The 18,763-nt window shown below is 46.6% G+C and overlaps 1 protein-coding gene across 1 annotated transcript in view; it reads left to right on the top strand.

The window, feature by feature from the left end:
• Positions 1–18,763, top strand: part of TM4SF19 (transmembrane 4 L six family member 19) — a 48,324-nt gene that overhangs the window by 9,087 nt on the left and 20,474 nt on the right. Inside the window, exons 2-3 of the mRNA XM_073673491.1 lie at positions 4,869–4,943; positions 6,180–6,343. Of these exons, the coding sequence (XP_073529592.1) occupies positions 4,869–4,943; positions 6,180–6,343 (239 nt within the window). The remainder of the gene's footprint in view (positions 1–4,868; positions 4,944–6,179; positions 6,344–18,763) is intronic.

The following is an 18,763-nucleotide window of genomic DNA, read 5'->3' as shown; positions in this document are numbered from 1 at the left end:
ACTGTACACTAAAACCCCTTTTAAAGAGTGTATAGCATACAGTATATAGCCAAGTCTCCTGCTCCACATATAGCATACAGTATATAGCCAAGTACCCTGCCCCACGTATAGCACACAGTATTTAGCCAAGTCCCCCTGCTCCACATATAGCACACAGTATATAGCCAAGTCCCCCTGCCCCACGTATAGCATACAGTATATAGCCAAGTACCCCTCCCCGACGTATACCATACAGTATACAGCCAAGTCTCCTGCTCCACATATAGCACACAGTATTTAGCCAAGTCCCCCTCCCTCAGATATACATACAGTATTTAGCCAAGTCCCCCTTCCCCACATATAGCATACAGTATATAGCCAAGTCCCCCTGCCCCACGTATAGCACAGAGTACATAGCCAAGTCCCCCTGCCCCACATATAGCACACAGTAAATAACCAAGTATCCCTTCCCCACATATAGCATACAGTATATAGCCAAGTCTCCTGCTCCACATATAGCACACAGTATATAGCAAAGTCCCCCTCCCCCACATATAGCATACAGTATTTAGCCAAGTCCCCCTTCCCCACATATAGCATACAGTATATAGCCAAGTCCCCCTGCCCCACCTATAGCACAGAGTACATAGCCAAGTCCCCCTGCCCCACATATAGCACACAGTAAATAACCAAGTATCCCTTCCCCACATATAGCATACAGTATATAGCCAAGTCTCCTGCTCCACATATAGCACACAGTATATAGCAAAGTCCCCCTCCCCCACATATAGCATACAGTATTTAGCCAAGTCCCCCTTCCCCACATATAGCATACAGTGTATAGCCAAGTCCCCCTGCCCCACGTATAGCACAGAGTACATAGCCAAGTCCCCCTGCCCCACATATAGCACACAGTAAATAACCAAGTATCCCTTCCCCACATATAGCATACAGTATATAGCCAAGTCTCCTGCTCCACATATAGCACACAGTATATAGCAAAGTCCCCCTCCCCCACATATAGCATACAGTATATAGCCAAGTCCCCCTTCCCCACATATAGCATACAGTATTTAGCCAAGTCCCCTTTCCCCAAATATAGCATACAGTATATAGCCAAGTCCCCCTGCCCCACGTATAGCACAGAGTATATAGCCAAGTCCCCCGGCCCCACGTATAGCATACAGTATATAGCCAAGTCTCCTGCTCCACATATAGCACACAGTATATAGCCAATTCCCCTCCCCCACATATAGCATACAGTATATAGCCAAGTCCCCCTCCCCCACATATAGCACACAGTATATAGCCAAGTCCCCCTCCCCCACATATAGCACACAGTATATAGCCAATTCCCCTCCCCCACATATAGCACACAGTATATAGCCAAGTCTCCATCCCCACATATAACACACTGTATATAGCCAATTCCTTCTTCCCCACACATAGCATACAGTATATAGACAATTCCCCCTCCCCCACATATAGCATACAGTATATAGCCAAGCCCCCTCCCCCACATATAGCACACAGTATATAGCCAACTCCCCCTCCCCCACATATAGCATACAGTATATAGCCAAGTCCCCCTCACCCACATATAGTATACAGTATATAGCCAAGTCCCCCTGAATTGATACATTTAGATCTATTATTCTATTACACATCTCAATTGCACATAAAATGCCCCACAGGATCTCATTGCGCTGGGTGGGGGAGGGGCTCTTAAAGCAGGTCACATTGACACCTCTGCAGGAGAGGTGTCACCACACTAATCAACTATGCACTGGCTGCTCAGCTAATCCTCATCCATATCTGCACACTTTCTCCTTCCCCTGCTGTGCTTGTGCTAGTAGTCAGGATGACATCTGTGTAGGAGAAGTGTTACTGTCAGTCAGTGGCACCTCTCCTGCACTGCTGTCAGTCAGACTCAGGCACAGCAGGGGAACAAGGGAATGTGCCTCTATGGATGGGGATTAGTACAGCAGAGCATAGCTATGCTAGGGGGTGGGGGAGCCTTCCTTCTCTTGCAGTGCAGGGCCCACCAGGGGATTCAGTCCAAGCCTGCTTGCATATAATTTTTTGTACAGATGAACGAGGCATCTTCAGGTATCTTGAAATTGTACCCAAGGATGAGCCTAATAACTTGGCTGATTTCTTTAGACTTTCCCATGATGCTACACAAAGAAGCAGTGTGTTTCAGGTGTGCATTAAAATACATCCGCAGGTTTGTCTCTAATTAACTCAGATGTTGCCAAAAAAACTATCAGAAGCTTCCAAACACATGACATCATTATATGGGCAGTCCAGAATTGTTTAAAGGCATAGAAATCTTAGTGTATTTAAACTTTTGACTTTGCAGTAAGTAATAAAAATGCTTTAAAACATTCTCTCTCTCATTATTCTGGCATTTGGCAAATATTAAAAATTATGGTAATCCTAATTGACCTAAAACGGGAAAGGTTTATTTTGATTTCATGTCAGATATTGAGGAAAACATGCATATGTGTCTTTTTATATAGTGTATGTAAACTTCTGGTTTCAACTGTGTATATATTTATATATATTTGTTTAACTCCTGGAAAGTATCTGATATATTATGAATTTTTTACTATTGTTGAACCACTGCTCCATCTAGTGGATGTTGGTAGCATTTATCTATACAATATTAATAGAAAATCTTCCTTCTCTTTCTATGATGATAATTACAACAAAAATAATCTGTATAAGTTTCTACAGCCTCAAAAAAGTCACAGACGCCTTAAATTTTTTTTACAGCAGGGCAAAAAAAGTGCCCTATTTTTACAGTCCTGTCCTGGAATTTCTGGACGGTTGGCATCCCTGCTCCATCAACAATTGCAGTTTTGCACTGCCACCTGCCCGGTCCTCACTACATCTTCTGTTGTCCCACCACTTGTGCTACATTCCCGAGACCTCTTACACTTGTCCAAGATTTCCAACTTTCATGAAGTCCAGGGATTCAAGCCTGTGTGTTGGAGGATCAGAAGATGCAGCGAGGACGGAAGGGCTGGAAAGGTGTGCGGTGAGGGGAGTATAAGGATTTTTTTAAACTTTTGATGGCCTGTCATGGTTTAGAAAATGGTTTGCGTGGAAGCGAATTACAAAAAAGATCTTCATTTTGGTGAATGCAGATGTTTATAAAATGTATGTAGAATTAATTTCCATTCGAATTTATTTGCTCATTTCTACATGTATCGTGATTCCTTTAAAAAAGATCCCAGCTCAACAGCAGACTGATTCCTCAAACTAAGGCACAAGAACAGCGGCATGTGCAATGAATGCATCATATTCTATAGCTCAGGGGTTCTCAACCTCTGGCTTAGGGGCCCATGATGTGTCAGGATGATCCTGACAATTAAAGGTGTAATGGGGGCTCTGGGTGTCACCATGATGGGTGGGGTTGGATGGGGGATGTTGCTGGATGTGTCTTGTGACTATCTATTACTATGTGTCTTGCAACCATCTCTCACAGCTGAATGTGACTCTCAAAGTAAGAAAGATTGTGGACCACTGCGATAGAGATTTTTTAAGAGTGAATGATCAATGCAGGAGAAAAAAAGCGAAAAGAAGGGAAAAAAATGAAGTTTCTTTAATAAAACATATTGCAAAGTTTATTATTTTGTACTGTTAATTTTTGGAAAAAAATAGAAAAATAAATGATCATAATAAAATAAAAGTGTAACTATTATTCAAATACAGATGCCAAAGAAAGTAATTAAAATCATTTGAATCCCTGATCACTTGATCTCTTGTTCTGGATGTGACTGGAGTATAAGACATGATATGACAGCAGCATAGTGATTGCAGCTCTTGAAGTGACTGAAATATTAGACATAATATTACAGCAGAATTATGGTAGCAGCTCTAGATGTGACCAGAGTGTTAGACATAATGTTCAGCTGAATGGTGACTGCAGCTCTGAATGTGACTGAAGTATAAGCCATGATGTAACAGCAAAACTTTGGATGGATGGCTGGCCTCATCTTGTCATCTGTGTAGTAAAGGGGCGCTTGATGTGTCTGAGTTGATTGTTTGGAATGTGTGTGGTTTTCTACTCAATTATTACCAGGTATTTATCTTCATTTATTCATTGTAACCTCAGTTCTTGTAGACTATACTTTCAATACCATGGTATGTTCCTTCATTAAAGGGGTTGTACACTACTTTATATTAACCCCCCACCCCCAATGTATCCCCCCAGGGCCCCTAAAACTTTTTGTAAATACCTTCTGTTGTAGATAATGCCTGTGAGCGGCGCTATCAGTGGCCGCTCACAGGCATCACGTGACCCCCGACTGCAGCCGGCTCTGACATCCGCTGATATCACAACAAGTGCTGGCAGCAGCCGGGGGTCCCTCTTCCGTGTTCCAGGTGGATGCCAGGCTGTGGGCGGGGTTACCCCCCCCCCTGCACGTCACACCCGGCATCCACCACGCGCTCTGCCTCTCCTCATCTCCCCATTCATTGGGAAAGCGTGCGGTGGATGCCGGGTGTGACGCAGGGGGTAACCCTGCCCATAACCCAGCAGCCACCGCAGGGACCCCAGCACTGAGTCACGCCTCACTTGCTGTGACGTCAGCGCGGGGTCACGTGATGCCTGTGAACGGCCAGCGATAGCTCCAATCACAGGCATTATCAGCAACAGAAGGTATTTACAATAAGTCTTAGGGGCCACGGGGGGATACATTGAGGGGCTAATATAATGTAGTGTACAACTCCTTTAACTTTTTTTTATTTTAAGAAAGTTTTAGTCTGAAGTTTAGTAAAAGTGTCATTTTTACCCAAGGGCTATGTATAGTATTGTATCTCATGACTGCATAGTTTATACACTTGCAACAAACTAATAAATAATATAATTTCACTTCTAGGTCTTTTTGGCCAGTATACAAATCACAACCACCGGGTTTAAAAAAAGATTGTCTTGTTGTGGACCTCGGTGTGATGTAAGTAGTGGGACAATTGTGGAATTTGTTAGTTATGTCCTGTCCATAATATCATAATATCACTGGTTTAAAGTAATTTGCCAGGTGAAATATTTACTTAGCCCACAGTACTTGGGACAACATTGGACAGTCACAGTGGATATTTGTCAGCCGTGGACACAGAGACTGTCACTGTCACTACCCCCTCCAACCAATTTATAATGACACCTAAACATGCATGTTACTGGAGAAAACCATGTATTTATCTTATAAAGGGAATACGTAATCATAAAATGTTTACATTGGGTTTTTATGTTAGGCTACGTTCCCATGATGAGCTTTTGGTGAGTTTTGGACGCTGTATGTTTTTTTAAAAAAAATGCCAGTAACTTATTTTACTTAATGGTCACAGAAATGCTGCAGAAAATCTACATCAAAATCTCACCAAAAGCTCATCATGGGAATGAAGCTTAACATGTTTTTTTTTAATTGTTTGATAACTTCTTTTTTCAACTTTCCATATACTGTAATATCCATAAAAAAAAAAACTTAAAACATTTTTTGCAATGTTTACACTGACCACTGAGCCTAAAACTAGACTTATACAGCTTTGTGCTCATGGTGTGATTGATCTAGGCAAAGATCATAGTGAACAGAAAGGGAGAAGGTGAGCTGTGACCATCACCTATTGTGAATGGTAGAGCCTGTGTTGTATACTGTGTATGGAAGTATTATCTGTTATTATATAGGGTGGGGAGGAGGTGAGCTGTGACCATCACCTATTGTGAATGGTAGAGCCTGTGTTGTATACGGTGTCTGGAAGTATTATCTGTTATTATATAGGGTGGGGAGGAGGTGAGCTGTGACCATCACCTATTGTGAATGGTAGAGCCTGTGTTGTATACTGTGTATGGAAGTATTATCTGTTATTATATAGGGTGGGGAGGAGGTGAGCTGTGACCATCACCTATTGTGAATGGTAGAGCCTGTGTTGTATACTGTGTATAGAAGTATTATCTGTTTTATATAGGGTGGGGAGGAAGTGAGCTGTGACCATCACCTATTGTGAATAGTGGAGCCTATGGTATCTGAGTATGGAGATGTTATCTGTCATTATACAGGAGGGGGAGGGAGTGAGCTGTGACCATCACCTATTGTGAATGGAGGAGCTTGTGTTATCTACTATGTATGGAGGTGTTATCTGTAATTGTGCAAGGTGGAGGAGGTGACCTCACGACTTCCTTTTCTTCCCTTCAGATGCTCCTATCTGGTATTTTCTCATTTGTGGCTTTGCTTGGAGCAGCAATCTCTCTTATAATCTCTGTTTCCGGGTTATTCACTGGTCCCTACTGCTTGTACCAAGACGATAAAGGAGTAAAACAGAATTGGGGATATCCTAAACATACAATCTTCAGCAATAGGTAATTTTGCACTACAGTAAATTGTGCGCATTTATATAGAAACCAAATTGTTATAATACAATATGGCAGATGCTCAAAGGACTGTAAAGAGCTCGTGCTGGTGGCATGTTCTAGATATCATCATGGATTACAGAAATATTCACCCCTTACTTATTGCACCAGTACTATAGGTTAACCCCTTAGTGACCACCAATACATATGTTTACTGACGTGTTTTAAAAGAATAGCATCCCCCTATGGGTGAAAATGCAGCAGCTGTCAGTTGTACACTATAGCTGACACCCTGCTGCATCAACCACGATCGGTATTGGCACCGACCATGGCCATTTAACCCCTAGATAGTGCTTTCAATACTGACTACAGCATTTAGATGGCTAACAGAGTGTGGGGCTTCTTCTTTAACCCCATCGGCACCCTGAGATCATGATTATGTGGCCCTGATGGTTGCCATGGCAATTCACAGCCAAATAATGGACTTAGGGTCTGCCGGCTGTAGTGACCTATTCAGAAGATAGAAAAATTTAGGTGGTAAAAATAAAAATAAAAATTCTCCTGTCATGCTTCTTTGCATTAATTCCAGAAAAGCACCTGAATGGTTAATAAACTACCTGATGGCAGTTTTAAATCTGTTGAGGGGTTCTGATTTTAAAATGGTATCGTTTTTTTTTTTTTTTTAAATATATAGGTTTCCCAAATGCCCTTTAAAACTGAATTGTTGCCTAAAAAATAGGTTTTGTAAATTTCCTTGAAAAAATTAAAAATTGCTGCTACATTTTTAAACCTTTTAACATCCTAAAAAAATAATAAAACCTTTTACAGATGGTGCTGATGTAAGACATGAGGTGAAGGTTATTTATTAACTTTTTTGTGTGGTATAACAATCAGGATTAAAGGGATACATTATTCATTCAAAGTTTGAACATTTCTCACTTTTTTGATTTTTTTTTTGTCAAATTTCTGATATTTTTATAAATAAATCCAATCCAAAAATATCAACCTATATTTACCATTAACATAAAGTATGTGTCACGAAAAACAATCTCAAAATTACTGGGATATGCTGGTGTTGGTCATTTGTTTCTTCCTACAACACCTCCAGATCCTGCTCAACTGACATGCCCTCATCATGGCCAACAAGCACAGGGCACATTGCTGATTTCACACTCCGCCCTCATTCTTTTGCTCATGCAAGTCAAAATGCCGCCAAGCAGTTTTCCATCTTGATAACCTACACGCCTAAAGAGTAAAGCCACAAGGCGGAATAGTTGCTGCTGTGCAGCAGTCAATCTGGAGCATGGGTTACTGAGATCCAACATTGGCAACTAATAAGGGATGACACTCGCCTACTGAAGCCCTTTGAAAAAATGACAAACTTTGTGAGCAGAGACACATGTGGAATCAGCAATCTAATCCCACTAATATTTAACCTGGTAAAAACACTCCTTACTTACCAACAATCAAGAGGGGATGGAGGAAGAAAACCAATTGACACAAGTTCAGTGACACCTTGTGTCTGTTGGGGACCCTCAAGGTTTATGTCACAAGGAACCAGGCAGACAGTCAGAGATAAAATGACAATGACTGCAACGCAGCCATGACAACCAACCATCAAAGTGGGGTTATGACAATTAAAACGTGGGGCTCTTGGTCGTGCTGGTGTGCAAGGCAAGCTGTATGCTGCAATACTTGTGGAAAAACAGATGTATTGTTAACATGAAGGAAAGTGATAAGTATTGGATAGCTATGCTTTTATTCCCTCACTATAAAAGTAGGATAAACTCTGTTATTCGCTCTGCGAAGCTTCTACCTGCAGCCTGCATAACAAACCACCAGACCCCTCTTTGATCCACACAGGCACAACACTCCCCCTGCTTTTGCTAGTGGTAGGGCAACAACAGGTATCTGAAGCAGCATCAGCAACACCTACAGTAAATTTGACATGATGGGCCAGATTTTTTTTCTGTCATTGCGAGAACCTGGTGCACCTCAGTAAACCGAGAAGCACCAGTTCAACAGTCAGGTTCAGATGTGGCGCCCTGCTGCGCATTGGTGCCACAGAACCCAGAAGGGTGCATGGATGGACTTCTCCACAAGAGGCCCTCACACATTCACACACCTCCACCCTACCACCTCAGTCCAGCAGAGGGAGCCCGTTAGGGATATATATAGGGAGGGTGGAGCCAGGCAGCTCAGTCTAGTGTTAGTTAGTCTCTCAGACACAGAAAGGGACAGAGCTCAGAGTTGAGCAGAGAGTGTGCTGACGCTCAGAGAGCAGCGAAGAGAGCAGCAAGCTGGCTGCTGTGCTTAGGCGAGCCAAAGCCTACAGCACGTATGAAGGCCTAGTGAAGGCCTTGAGTGGGCCAAAGGCGAGAGGAGAAGGAAGAAGTAGTGAGGGGGCAGATGAGCATACCAGACTCACCCCAATATATATACCGGACACCGGTTCCGCGCCTACAGGGACCCTTTACCCCCAGTAGGAACCACCGGAACCCCTGGAGGACTACAGGTCCCAGGTTCACCAAACGCTGACTACAGTACCAGGGCGAGGAGTCACGGAGGCCCCAGCATCCAGGGAGAGTGATCTCCAGAGAGAAGGCCCTACCACCAGGTCAGCAGGTGCAAAGAGAGACAGTAACCAAGCTAGGCCTAGCTCTAGGCAGGTCAGAAGCATAGCGAGTAAAGCAACGGATCACGAGGCCCTATACCCGCTCACTGGGGAGAGTCCAAAAGTGCGCCCTTCGCCCGGAGTAACCTGGACCGTGCCTGCACCATCACCAGTAAAGGTACTGAAGCTTACCCCCGTGTGAGTGTCCGTCTTTCCTCTGGGACCGTCCTGCCATCTCTCCCCTGCACCACCATCCATTACTCCCCACGCTGCCCTGGAGCTAGCTCTACCTGTGGAGAGCCACACCATCCTTGCTGCCGTAACACCAGCTCCAGAGGACTGCTCCGCAGCGGCGGCTCCCTCTAGCCACAATCCACAGGTGGCGTCACGAACACTTTCCCAAATCCCCTATAAATCTCCCCCTTTTTACTGACCGCCCTGGGTCACGGACTGGGCCAGCTACCGTGATATCCCCCGGCAACCAGAGGCCCGGCTGCTGAGAACCCCATGGCCCCGGGGGCGCGTCAGCCTTGGCGTCACGAACAGGATTCCGTGCCTGTTGCCACCGGGTACTGTGCGACTTAAGAGACTATAATACTCACTGTTTTCCCGCCATTCCCGAGATTTCCCGCCATTGTCCGCCATCTTCCTGTCATCGCGCGGGAAGAAGAGGGGCGCAACCGTGGGAATCGGAGAGGCATAACCGCTGGAAGCACGCGAAGCCCAGGATACGCCGCGCCCTGACGTCGAACCAGGAAGCGTCAGGTCATGGAAGGAGCCCAGAGGACGCTCTGACGTCAGACGCGAGCGACGCAAGGTCCTGGAAGAAGACTGCCGCCCGTGGAGCTGCGGCCTACCTGATAAGAAAGTGAAGAAGGTAGGCTCCGGTTCACTAGGGGGGCACAACCATGGCCGACGACCAGCAAGCCGCCGGAGCACCGGTTAACGCTCCTGATGCCCAACCTGCGCCCGGCACTGCACATGCCGGAGCGGCCGCTCCACCAGCAGGGGTCGTGACCCCGTTAATACCTATGACCCTGCCGTATATCCCTGGAGCGAAGTGGCTCCCCCCAGTATAACGGCAAACCGGACACCCTGTCCGGATTCAAGAGAAAAAAATGCGGTGTGCTAGACATGTATTCTATGACCGGTAAACAGAGAGCCGCTGTTGTGCTGGGACAATTGACTGGTGCCGCAGAGCGGGAAGTTGAAACCTGGCCAGCCGCAGACCAGGAATTAGTATCTATCATCTTTAAGAGACTGCAAACTGTGTTTGAAAACCGCACTGAGACAGATCTCCGGATGAGGTTCTACCATTGTGTCCAGAAACCTGAGGACAGTGTCCGGGACTATGCCTGGCGCTTACTGGAAGCCCTGCGGGCCCTGAAACAGGTTAGTCCAGCCAGCATACAAAGTGAAAATAAAATGCTGACGGAAAAGTTCATCCAGGGGTTGAGGTCCCAGGAGGAGAGCAGAACTGTACGGTGGTGGGCCTTAGATCATCCAGATGCCACCTTTGACACCCTTAAGGACATGGCTATAAAGGGTCTGCAACCCCTGGAAACATCAGATACTGCTATCCAGCGTTACCAGGGTGGGGCCACCCCAGTGCCCGCAGCACCCACTGCTCCTTCACTAACGACTGAAACAAAGATGCAAACAGTGCCTCCTAGCGAGCTGGACAGCCTACGCTCTGAAGTGCGCCAGTTAAGTAAAACCTTACCCACTGTCCTGAGTACCCTGCAGCTACAGGAGGAGCCCGAGCCGGAAGGAAGGATACTACTCGCCGACAGCCCTGAGGATGTCCCCTGGATGAGAAGAAGAAGGAGGACAACGCCACCCCAGAGGAGGACAACGCTACCCCGTGGGAGGACCCACGACCAACGTCGCCCTCCAGGAGAGTTCATCTGCTACCGCTGCCAGAAGGCAGGCCACACAGCGTGGAACTGTCCTTTAAACGAGCGAAACCTGGGGCCGAGGGCCGACACCCAGGAGTAAATCAAGCAGGCCCATCAAACTGGTACCATCGGTTTGTGGGAGGAAGACCTTTCCTGTCCATTGTGCTGGACGGTATTGCGACACCTGCCCTGCTGGACACTGGATCTCAGGTAGCCATCATGCCTGATGTCCTCTACAAAAGGTTCTGGTTCATAGACGAACTCCAGCCGCCAGCCCCCAACCTCTCCGTGTATGCCTCTAACGGCCTTCCTCTTAACCTAGTAGGGGATAAGAATGTGACAGTGAAAGTGGGGAGAGCGGAACTAAAGGACCAAGGACTAATTGTAGTGGAGTCTAATCCTGGTGATACAGACTTGTATATGATACTTGGTACAAATATTGTCGGTAACTGTTTGGGAGAAGTGTTGTTTTTGCTCCAACAGATTTCTGACACCGCCAAACCAGGGCAGAGGAGGGTGCTCCAGAAAGAGATCCGAGCCCTTATGTACCAGCAACAGGTAAAGCTATCAGGTGGTGAAATTGGTAATGTACGGGTGACAGACCCGATACCCATTGTGATTCCCCCAATGAGTGAAATGCTGATTTGGTGTAGAGCAGCAATAGGTCTTAAAAGACAGAACTATCAGGCGGTAGTGGAGCCCATTAGTTCGGAGCACAGACCTACACTCTTAACTGCCAGAGGGGTGGTTGATGTACGCAATGGGAGGGTACCCGTACGACTCCTAAATTATGGGGAGGATGAAGTTAAATTGCCAAGATATGCCACTGTCGCCAGGTTGTATACTGTGGATAACAACGCCATACACACAGTGGAATCCTTGACCCCACCAGATACAGTGGAGGACAATGACTGCGAAGCTCAGTTGGAGGATTGGTGTCAACAGCTCCATGTTGGGACTGACGCCACTCCAGTCCATCAAAAACAAGGTGTATACAGGGTGGTCCAGGAATACAAGCAGGTATTCAGTAAACACCCACTTGATTTCGGGAGGATTAAAGGGGTACAACACTATATACCCACAGGAGACCATCCACCCATCAAAGAACGTTACAGGCCAATCCCACCAGCACACTACCAGAAAGCGAAGGAAATGTTGCATGACATGAAGAAGGCAGGGGTAATAAGAGATAGCTGTAGCCCCTGGACAGCTCCCCTGGTCCTGGTCAGGAAAAAGGATGGAAGCATGAGGATGTGTGTAGATTACAGACAGGTAAATCGCATAACACATAAAGATGCATACCCTTTTCCCTGTATAGAGGAATCCCTGGCTGCACTAAAGTCTGCAAATTACTTCTCTACCCTTGACCTCACCAGTGGGTACTGGCAAGTAGCAGTTGCTGAGGAGGACCGGGAGAAGACAGCCTTCACTACCCCGATGGAACTCTGCGAGTTCAACAGTATGCCGTTCGGACTCTGCAACGCCCCTGGAACGTTCCAGAGATTGATGGAGTGCTGTTTGGGACAAGGTAACTTCGAGACCGTGCTGCTATACCTGGATGACGTGATAGTGTACTCCAAGACGTATGAGGACCATTTGAAGCACCTGGCGGAGGTATTTGAGTCGTTGTCCTGGTATGGGATGAAATTGAAGCCTTCAAAATGCCACCTGCTCAAACGGAAGGTTCAGTACCTGGGGCACATCGTCAGTCCAGAAGGAGTAGCACCAGACCCGGAGAAGGTCACTGCAATCCAGAAATGGCCGGAGCCGAAGAATCTCAAGGAGGTACGTCAGTTCCTGGGACTGGTCAGGTATTACCGGAGGTTTGTAAAGGACTACACCAAGAAGGCAGCGCCTTTGCAAGATCTCCTGGTGGAACAGTCCAACAGAGGCAAGAACCCCCCCTTCCAGTGGGGTAAAGAGCAGGCTGAGTCCTTTGCAGTGATGAAAGAGATCCTGACTGGCGAAGAAATCCCTGACTACAGCCAACCTTTCCTGCTGTACACTGATGCCAGCAACGAGGGACTAGGAGCTGTGTTAAGGCAGAAGCAGTATGGCAAAGAGAAGGTGATTGCCTATGCTAGCAGGAGCTCCGTCCTACCGAGAGGAATCCAGAAAACTATAACTCCTTCAAGTTGTAGCTCCTGGCCTTGGTCTGGGCCATCACTGAACGATTCAAGCACTACCTGGCCTCCACTAAGTTCACGGCCTATACTGACCACAACCCCCTGACACATCTAGAGACAGCCAAATTGGGAGCCATGTAACAGCGTTGGATGGCCCGGCTGTCAAACTATCAGTTCACCATCAAGTACCGGGCAGGCCACAAGAATGCTAACGCCGATGCCCTATCCAGAATGCCTCACCAGTCGGACACTGAAGAAGAAGTGGATGACCTGGAGGAGATTGAGCTACCTGCCTTCCACAGAAATGGGATGGTCCACGAGCAGCGCACCTCCAGGAGGTATCGTGGTAAGACACTAAACCCTTTACCTCACCACAGTTGGAAGGAGACCCAGGACAGCGACCCGGTTGTCAGCCGTATTAAAGAACTGATAACCCAGGAAGGTTCCTCCCTGGAGAAGGACGCTTCTCCACAATATATCATCTATAGAGAGAAGCTGTGCCGAAGGTATGTCGACCCAGGGACCCATGAGATGGTATGGCAGATCGTAGTGCCCAGGACAGACATCCAGATGGTGTTGGAGGCCTACCACGATCAAGCAAGGCACATTGGCTTGAAAAAGCTGGAAACTCTCCTGAAGAGTCGGTATTATTGGGTTGGAATGCGGAGCTCCATAGAGAGGTGGTGCCGGGATTGTGGACCCTGTAGCCTCAGAAGAAAAGACTATAGCAGCCATAAAGCACCCTTGCAATTTATCAAGACAACCCAGCCCCTGGAGATCGTCGCTCTGGACCACGTCAAGCTGTCACCCAGCAGGTCAGGCTACTCTTATGCCCTGACCATGGTGGATCACTACTCCCGGTTCCTGGTGGTAGCCCCCGTCAAGGATCTGACGGCAGAAACTGCAGCAAGGACGTTTCAAGCCTACTTCAGCAGGCCCCATGGATACCCGGATAAGGTGCTGACGGATCAAGGCCCAGCCTTTGAAGCCGAGCTGTTCAAAGAGTTTTGCCATCTGTACGGGTGTAAGAAGATCCGGACTACACCGTACCACCCCCAAACCAATGGGTTATGTGAAAAGATGAATAACATAGTCATCAACCTGTTGAAGACCTTACCTCTAGAAGAAAGAAACCAGTGGCCAGACAAACTACCTGACCTAGTAGATCTGTACAATCACATACCTGTGAGTTCCACCAATTGTACTCCAGCGTATCTCATGAGAGCAAGACCCGGAAAGTTGCCCATGGACCTGGAGCTTGGAGTGGTCGAGCCAGAAGCAGATATGTTCACTGAAGACTGGGATACGACCCGACAGGAGTAGTACAAGAGAGTACAGGCCTGTGTCGAAGACAGTCTAAGTAGGGTGAGAGATAAGCAGGAAGCACAGTACAACAAGAGTGCACCCGCAGAACCCTTGACACCTGGAGAAGTTGTGCTGAAACGAAAGAGAAGAAGCCACAAGCTTGACGACCAGTGGGAAAGGGAACCTTACACTGTGTTGAATTCCAGATTCGACAATAGGAACACCTGTCTAATTAGCAAAGACGGAGGAAGAACGACTGCAACGGTATCAAGAGACCATCTGAAGTTGTGCCCAAGTCCGCTGAAGCCCCAGGAGGAAATGCCTCTCACTGTACCGGAGGAGCCTAAAGAAGAAGTACTCCATACTGACTTAGGAGATTTCCCGGCAGATTGGCCTCAACTGGCCTCAACTGGATGGAGCAGTAATAATACCTGTGCTACACTTCTACCAACAGCCAGAAGACTCTCCACAGCAAGTAGGACCTGAAAGTGCCCCAGAAGAGCCTGCTCAGGAAGAATCCCCGGAAGAAGGATCACCAGTAGAAGCGGAGCCAGTAGGCCCAGTAACCAGTGTACTTGCCAGTCCCGTAGAGAGGTTAAGGCAGTCTTGCAGTCCACCAACACATAGAGCAGAAATTAGCGCAAACATCCACACTACACGCATTCCAGTACTACGTAGGTCATCGCGTAGCACAAAAGGCCAGACCCCTGTCAGGTATAGGGAGTAAATAGAGAAATACCTGTAGTATAAATAGTTACCCAGTAGGGTATTGCATTATGTTTATTGTATAAACTGAAATATATGTGTTTATTTAGCTACCCGTAAGGGCATATATGAAGGACTCGGTGGCTGAGGACTGTGAGCAGCCCACAATCTGTCATGTACATAGTTGCACTCCCTGGAGTCCCACAGAACAAAAACCCGTTTAGCGTGGCGGAAGACGTGGTCCAGCACCTGGATCACCTATGCCCTGTAGCCACGCCCAGGGCCTACATTGAGGGTTTTCAGGCGGGTCCCTCATGTTCTTTCTTCGGTGAAATGGACACCAGGTCACGGGACTTACTGTAACTGAATTAATATTATTTATAATTGTTATTATTGTATTATAATGTTACCAGTAACGTTTAAGAAAAGTGCCTCCCATAAAGGGAAGAATTGTTATTTGTTAACCTGTTTTTGCAAAAATGCTTCAGTCCAGGAGTACTGAGTGTTACTAGGGGGGGATGTGGCGCCCTGCTGCGCATTGGTGCCACAGAACACAGAAGGCTGCATGGATGGACTTCTCCACAAGAGGCCCTCACACATTCACACACCTCCACCCTACCACCTCAGTCCAGCAGAGGGAGCCCGTTAGGGATATATATAGGGAGGGTGGAGCCAGGCAGCTCAGTCTAGTGTTAGTTAGTCTCTCAGACACAGAGAGGGACAGAGCTCAGAGTTGAGCAGAGAGCGTGCTGACGCTCAGAGAGCAGCGAAGAGAGCGGCAAGCTGGCTGCTGTGCTTAGGCGAGCCAAGGCCTACAGCACGTGTGAAGGCCTAGTGAGGGCCTTGAGTGAGCCGAAGGCGAGAGGCGAAGGAAGAAGTAGTGAGGGGGCAGAGGAGCATACCAGGCTCGCCCCGATATATATACCGGACATCGGGTCCGCGCCTACAGGGACCATTTACACTCAGTAGGAACCACCAGAACCCCTGGATGACTGCAGGTCCCAGGTTCACCAAACGCTGACTACAGTACCAGGGCTAGGAGTCATGGAGGCCCCAGCGTCCAGGGAGAGTGATCTCCAGAGAGAAGGCCCTACCACCAGGTCATCAGGTGCAAAGAGAGACAGTAACCAAGCTAGGCCTAGCTCTAGGCAGGTCAGAAGCATAGCGAGTAAAGCAACGGATCACGAGGCCCTATACCCGCTCACTGGGGAGAGTCCAAAAGTGCGCCCTTCGCCCGGAGTAACCTGGACCGTGCCTGCACCATCACCAGTAAAGGTACTGAAGCTTACCCCCGTGTGAGTGTCCGTCTTTCCTCCGGGACCGTCCTGCCGTTTCTCCCCTGCACCACCATCCATTACTCCCCACGCTGCCCTGGAGCTAGCTCTACCTGTGGAGAGCCACACCATCCCTGCTGCTGTAACACCAGCTCCAGAGGACTGCTCCGCAGCGGTGGCTCCCTCTAGCCACAATCCACAGGTGGCGCCACGAACACTTTCCCAAATCCCCTACAAATCTCCCCCTTTTTACTGACCGCCCTGGGTCACGGACCAGGCCAGCTACCGTGATATTCCCCGGTAACCAGAGGCCCGGCTGCCGAGTATCCCATGGCCCCGGGGGCGCGTCACAGTCATACCTGGACTGTTTATTTTCTAAGGCAGACAATAAATAATAAAAAAATAAACAGATAATAGATAATAAATAATTTTTTTTTTTTATATAATGCAAATATATTCTGCAGCACTTTACAATTAAGCGGGAACATGTACAGATGATAAAAGTCATTACAAAGTAACATAGTTCAACAGTTACAGAAGGAGTGAGGGCCTTGCTCACACACTTACAATCTATAAGGAAATAGGGGGGACAGAATAGGTAAAAAGTGCTTGTTATGTGTGGTCGAGCATCATACTAATAAATAGGGTTTTTCAAATAATACTGCAAGAGCTGTCGTCATCAGCTAGTATCTGTTTAAGTACAGTTACCAAATGCTATTGGGTGCATGGAGAATGTGGCAATAGACGAGTAGGATGGACCAGATTCTGAGGACAATTTAGAAAGGGGGAACATGGAAGAGTTAGATTAGTTAAGTGAGGTGATAGAACTGTTCAAAGAGATGTGTTTTTAAAGCATGCAGATACTCAAGATACTCTGAGCCCAGATCCCATGGAATTTTGGGTCAACAAATTGGACCAGTAGCAAGAATTAGCCCAGTTTGCTATGGTTGTACTGTTGTCTCCAGCTTTCAGTGTTATGTCAGAGAGGGTATTCAGTGTGGCCGGTGAATTTGCCACAGCAAAGTGGACCAGGTTATGTGCCACAAGTTTGGAAAACTTAACTGATGCCAATGATTGAATTGGTCATAGCATCTGTTTTCCTGCCTGTCATTTGACTGTTGTCTAAACGGATCTGCTGCGACCAGTAGCGATGGACTGCTTTCTGCTGGGCATCTGCTATCTATCCATCATGCCACCAATCCTGTAGTATTGCTACTGCCAGAGCTGTCATTGGTGGTCCTAAGATGTCTAGCATCTCCTTGCCTGCCCAATCCTAACTCTCCACCATTCTTCTCCTTCCACAGCCACTGCACAGCCACACATCTGCTGGCTGTCCATTGTGTTACATAGTGCTAGATAATATTATTGATCAAGGGAAATGTACTCCAATTTTTTTGTACCCTCAAAAAAAGCTCTCAAAATAGGGAATTTTTTTAAAAGGGTTTGAGACAACAAATCTTAATTTCTTCATGTTCAAAAAAGTACTCCTCTTTTGTCTCCAGAGAAAAAGGGGATACTTTATGTAAAGCTTGATAAAAAAGCATTGTAATTGCCTTATCATTTTGTGATTAGTAAGCCAGTTGCAGACTCCAAAAGGGGAATTTTTTTTCACTCCTTGTTGCGAAGTCATAACTTCTTCACTTTTAAAACAGTGCAACTGTTTTGCCTGCAGAAAAAAGGGTTTTATTTTGGGACCACTTGATGAAAATCATTTTTAATTGTTTAATCATTTTGTGATTATTAGCCAGTTTGGATCCCAAAAAAAGGATAATTTTTTTTCACATCTAATTGATAGGCCATTACTTCTACACATTTTGTTTCTCTAATTAAAGGGATTTTTTTAAAAAAAAGATATCTCTTTTTCATTTAGCAACGTGCAAAGCTTTGTATACTCCCCAAACAGAGATAATTATTGCACTCAATTGTGTGAAAATGACATAGCTTCTTCCATGTGCAACACGTGACTGTGAACAACAGCAATGTGCTCCCCCACCAAAGGATATATTTAGTCTGTTTATACAATTTAGGTAGCCTAAAAAGTTTGATACTGCAGTGTGTTGTTAAATATGCTATGAGTTACCTCTGGTTGCTATCTGTTTTCCCCTTGCCAGATAGGTTGAAGTCATTTCGACATTAAAGAGGCTGTATTTGCATTATAGTACTCTTCAACAACCCCACTGACCGTCAACATTCTCACTGAAACCTGCCACAGTGCAGCCTCCAAATTCCTGTCTCTTACTTCATCCTTTGATCTTACCCAGTTGTTCCTCCTCAGCCAACAACACGGCCAGACAAACATTAGACCTTTTCTTCACCCGCCTTTGCTACCTATCTAACCTCACAACTTCCCCTATTTGACCACCATCTACTCACTTTCTCATCCCTGTCCTGTCATCTTTCCCCCATGTCCAGTAACTAGGGTACTTCTGCAGAAACCTCGCACATCTAGACACTCACACCCTCTGTGACTCTTTTCTACTGCTGCCCTCCTTATCTTCATTCCATAA

The sequence above is a fragment of the Phyllobates terribilis genome, unplaced genomic scaffold (assembly GCF_046119375.1).
Source record: "Phyllobates terribilis strain yellow unplaced genomic scaffold, ASM4611937v1 Scaffold_3__8_contigs__length_932513732, whole genome shotgun sequence".
Classification (NCBI taxonomy): domain Eukaryota; kingdom Metazoa; phylum Chordata; class Amphibia; order Anura; family Dendrobatidae; genus Phyllobates; species Phyllobates terribilis.
This window is presented reverse-complemented; position numbering and strand designations above follow the sequence as displayed.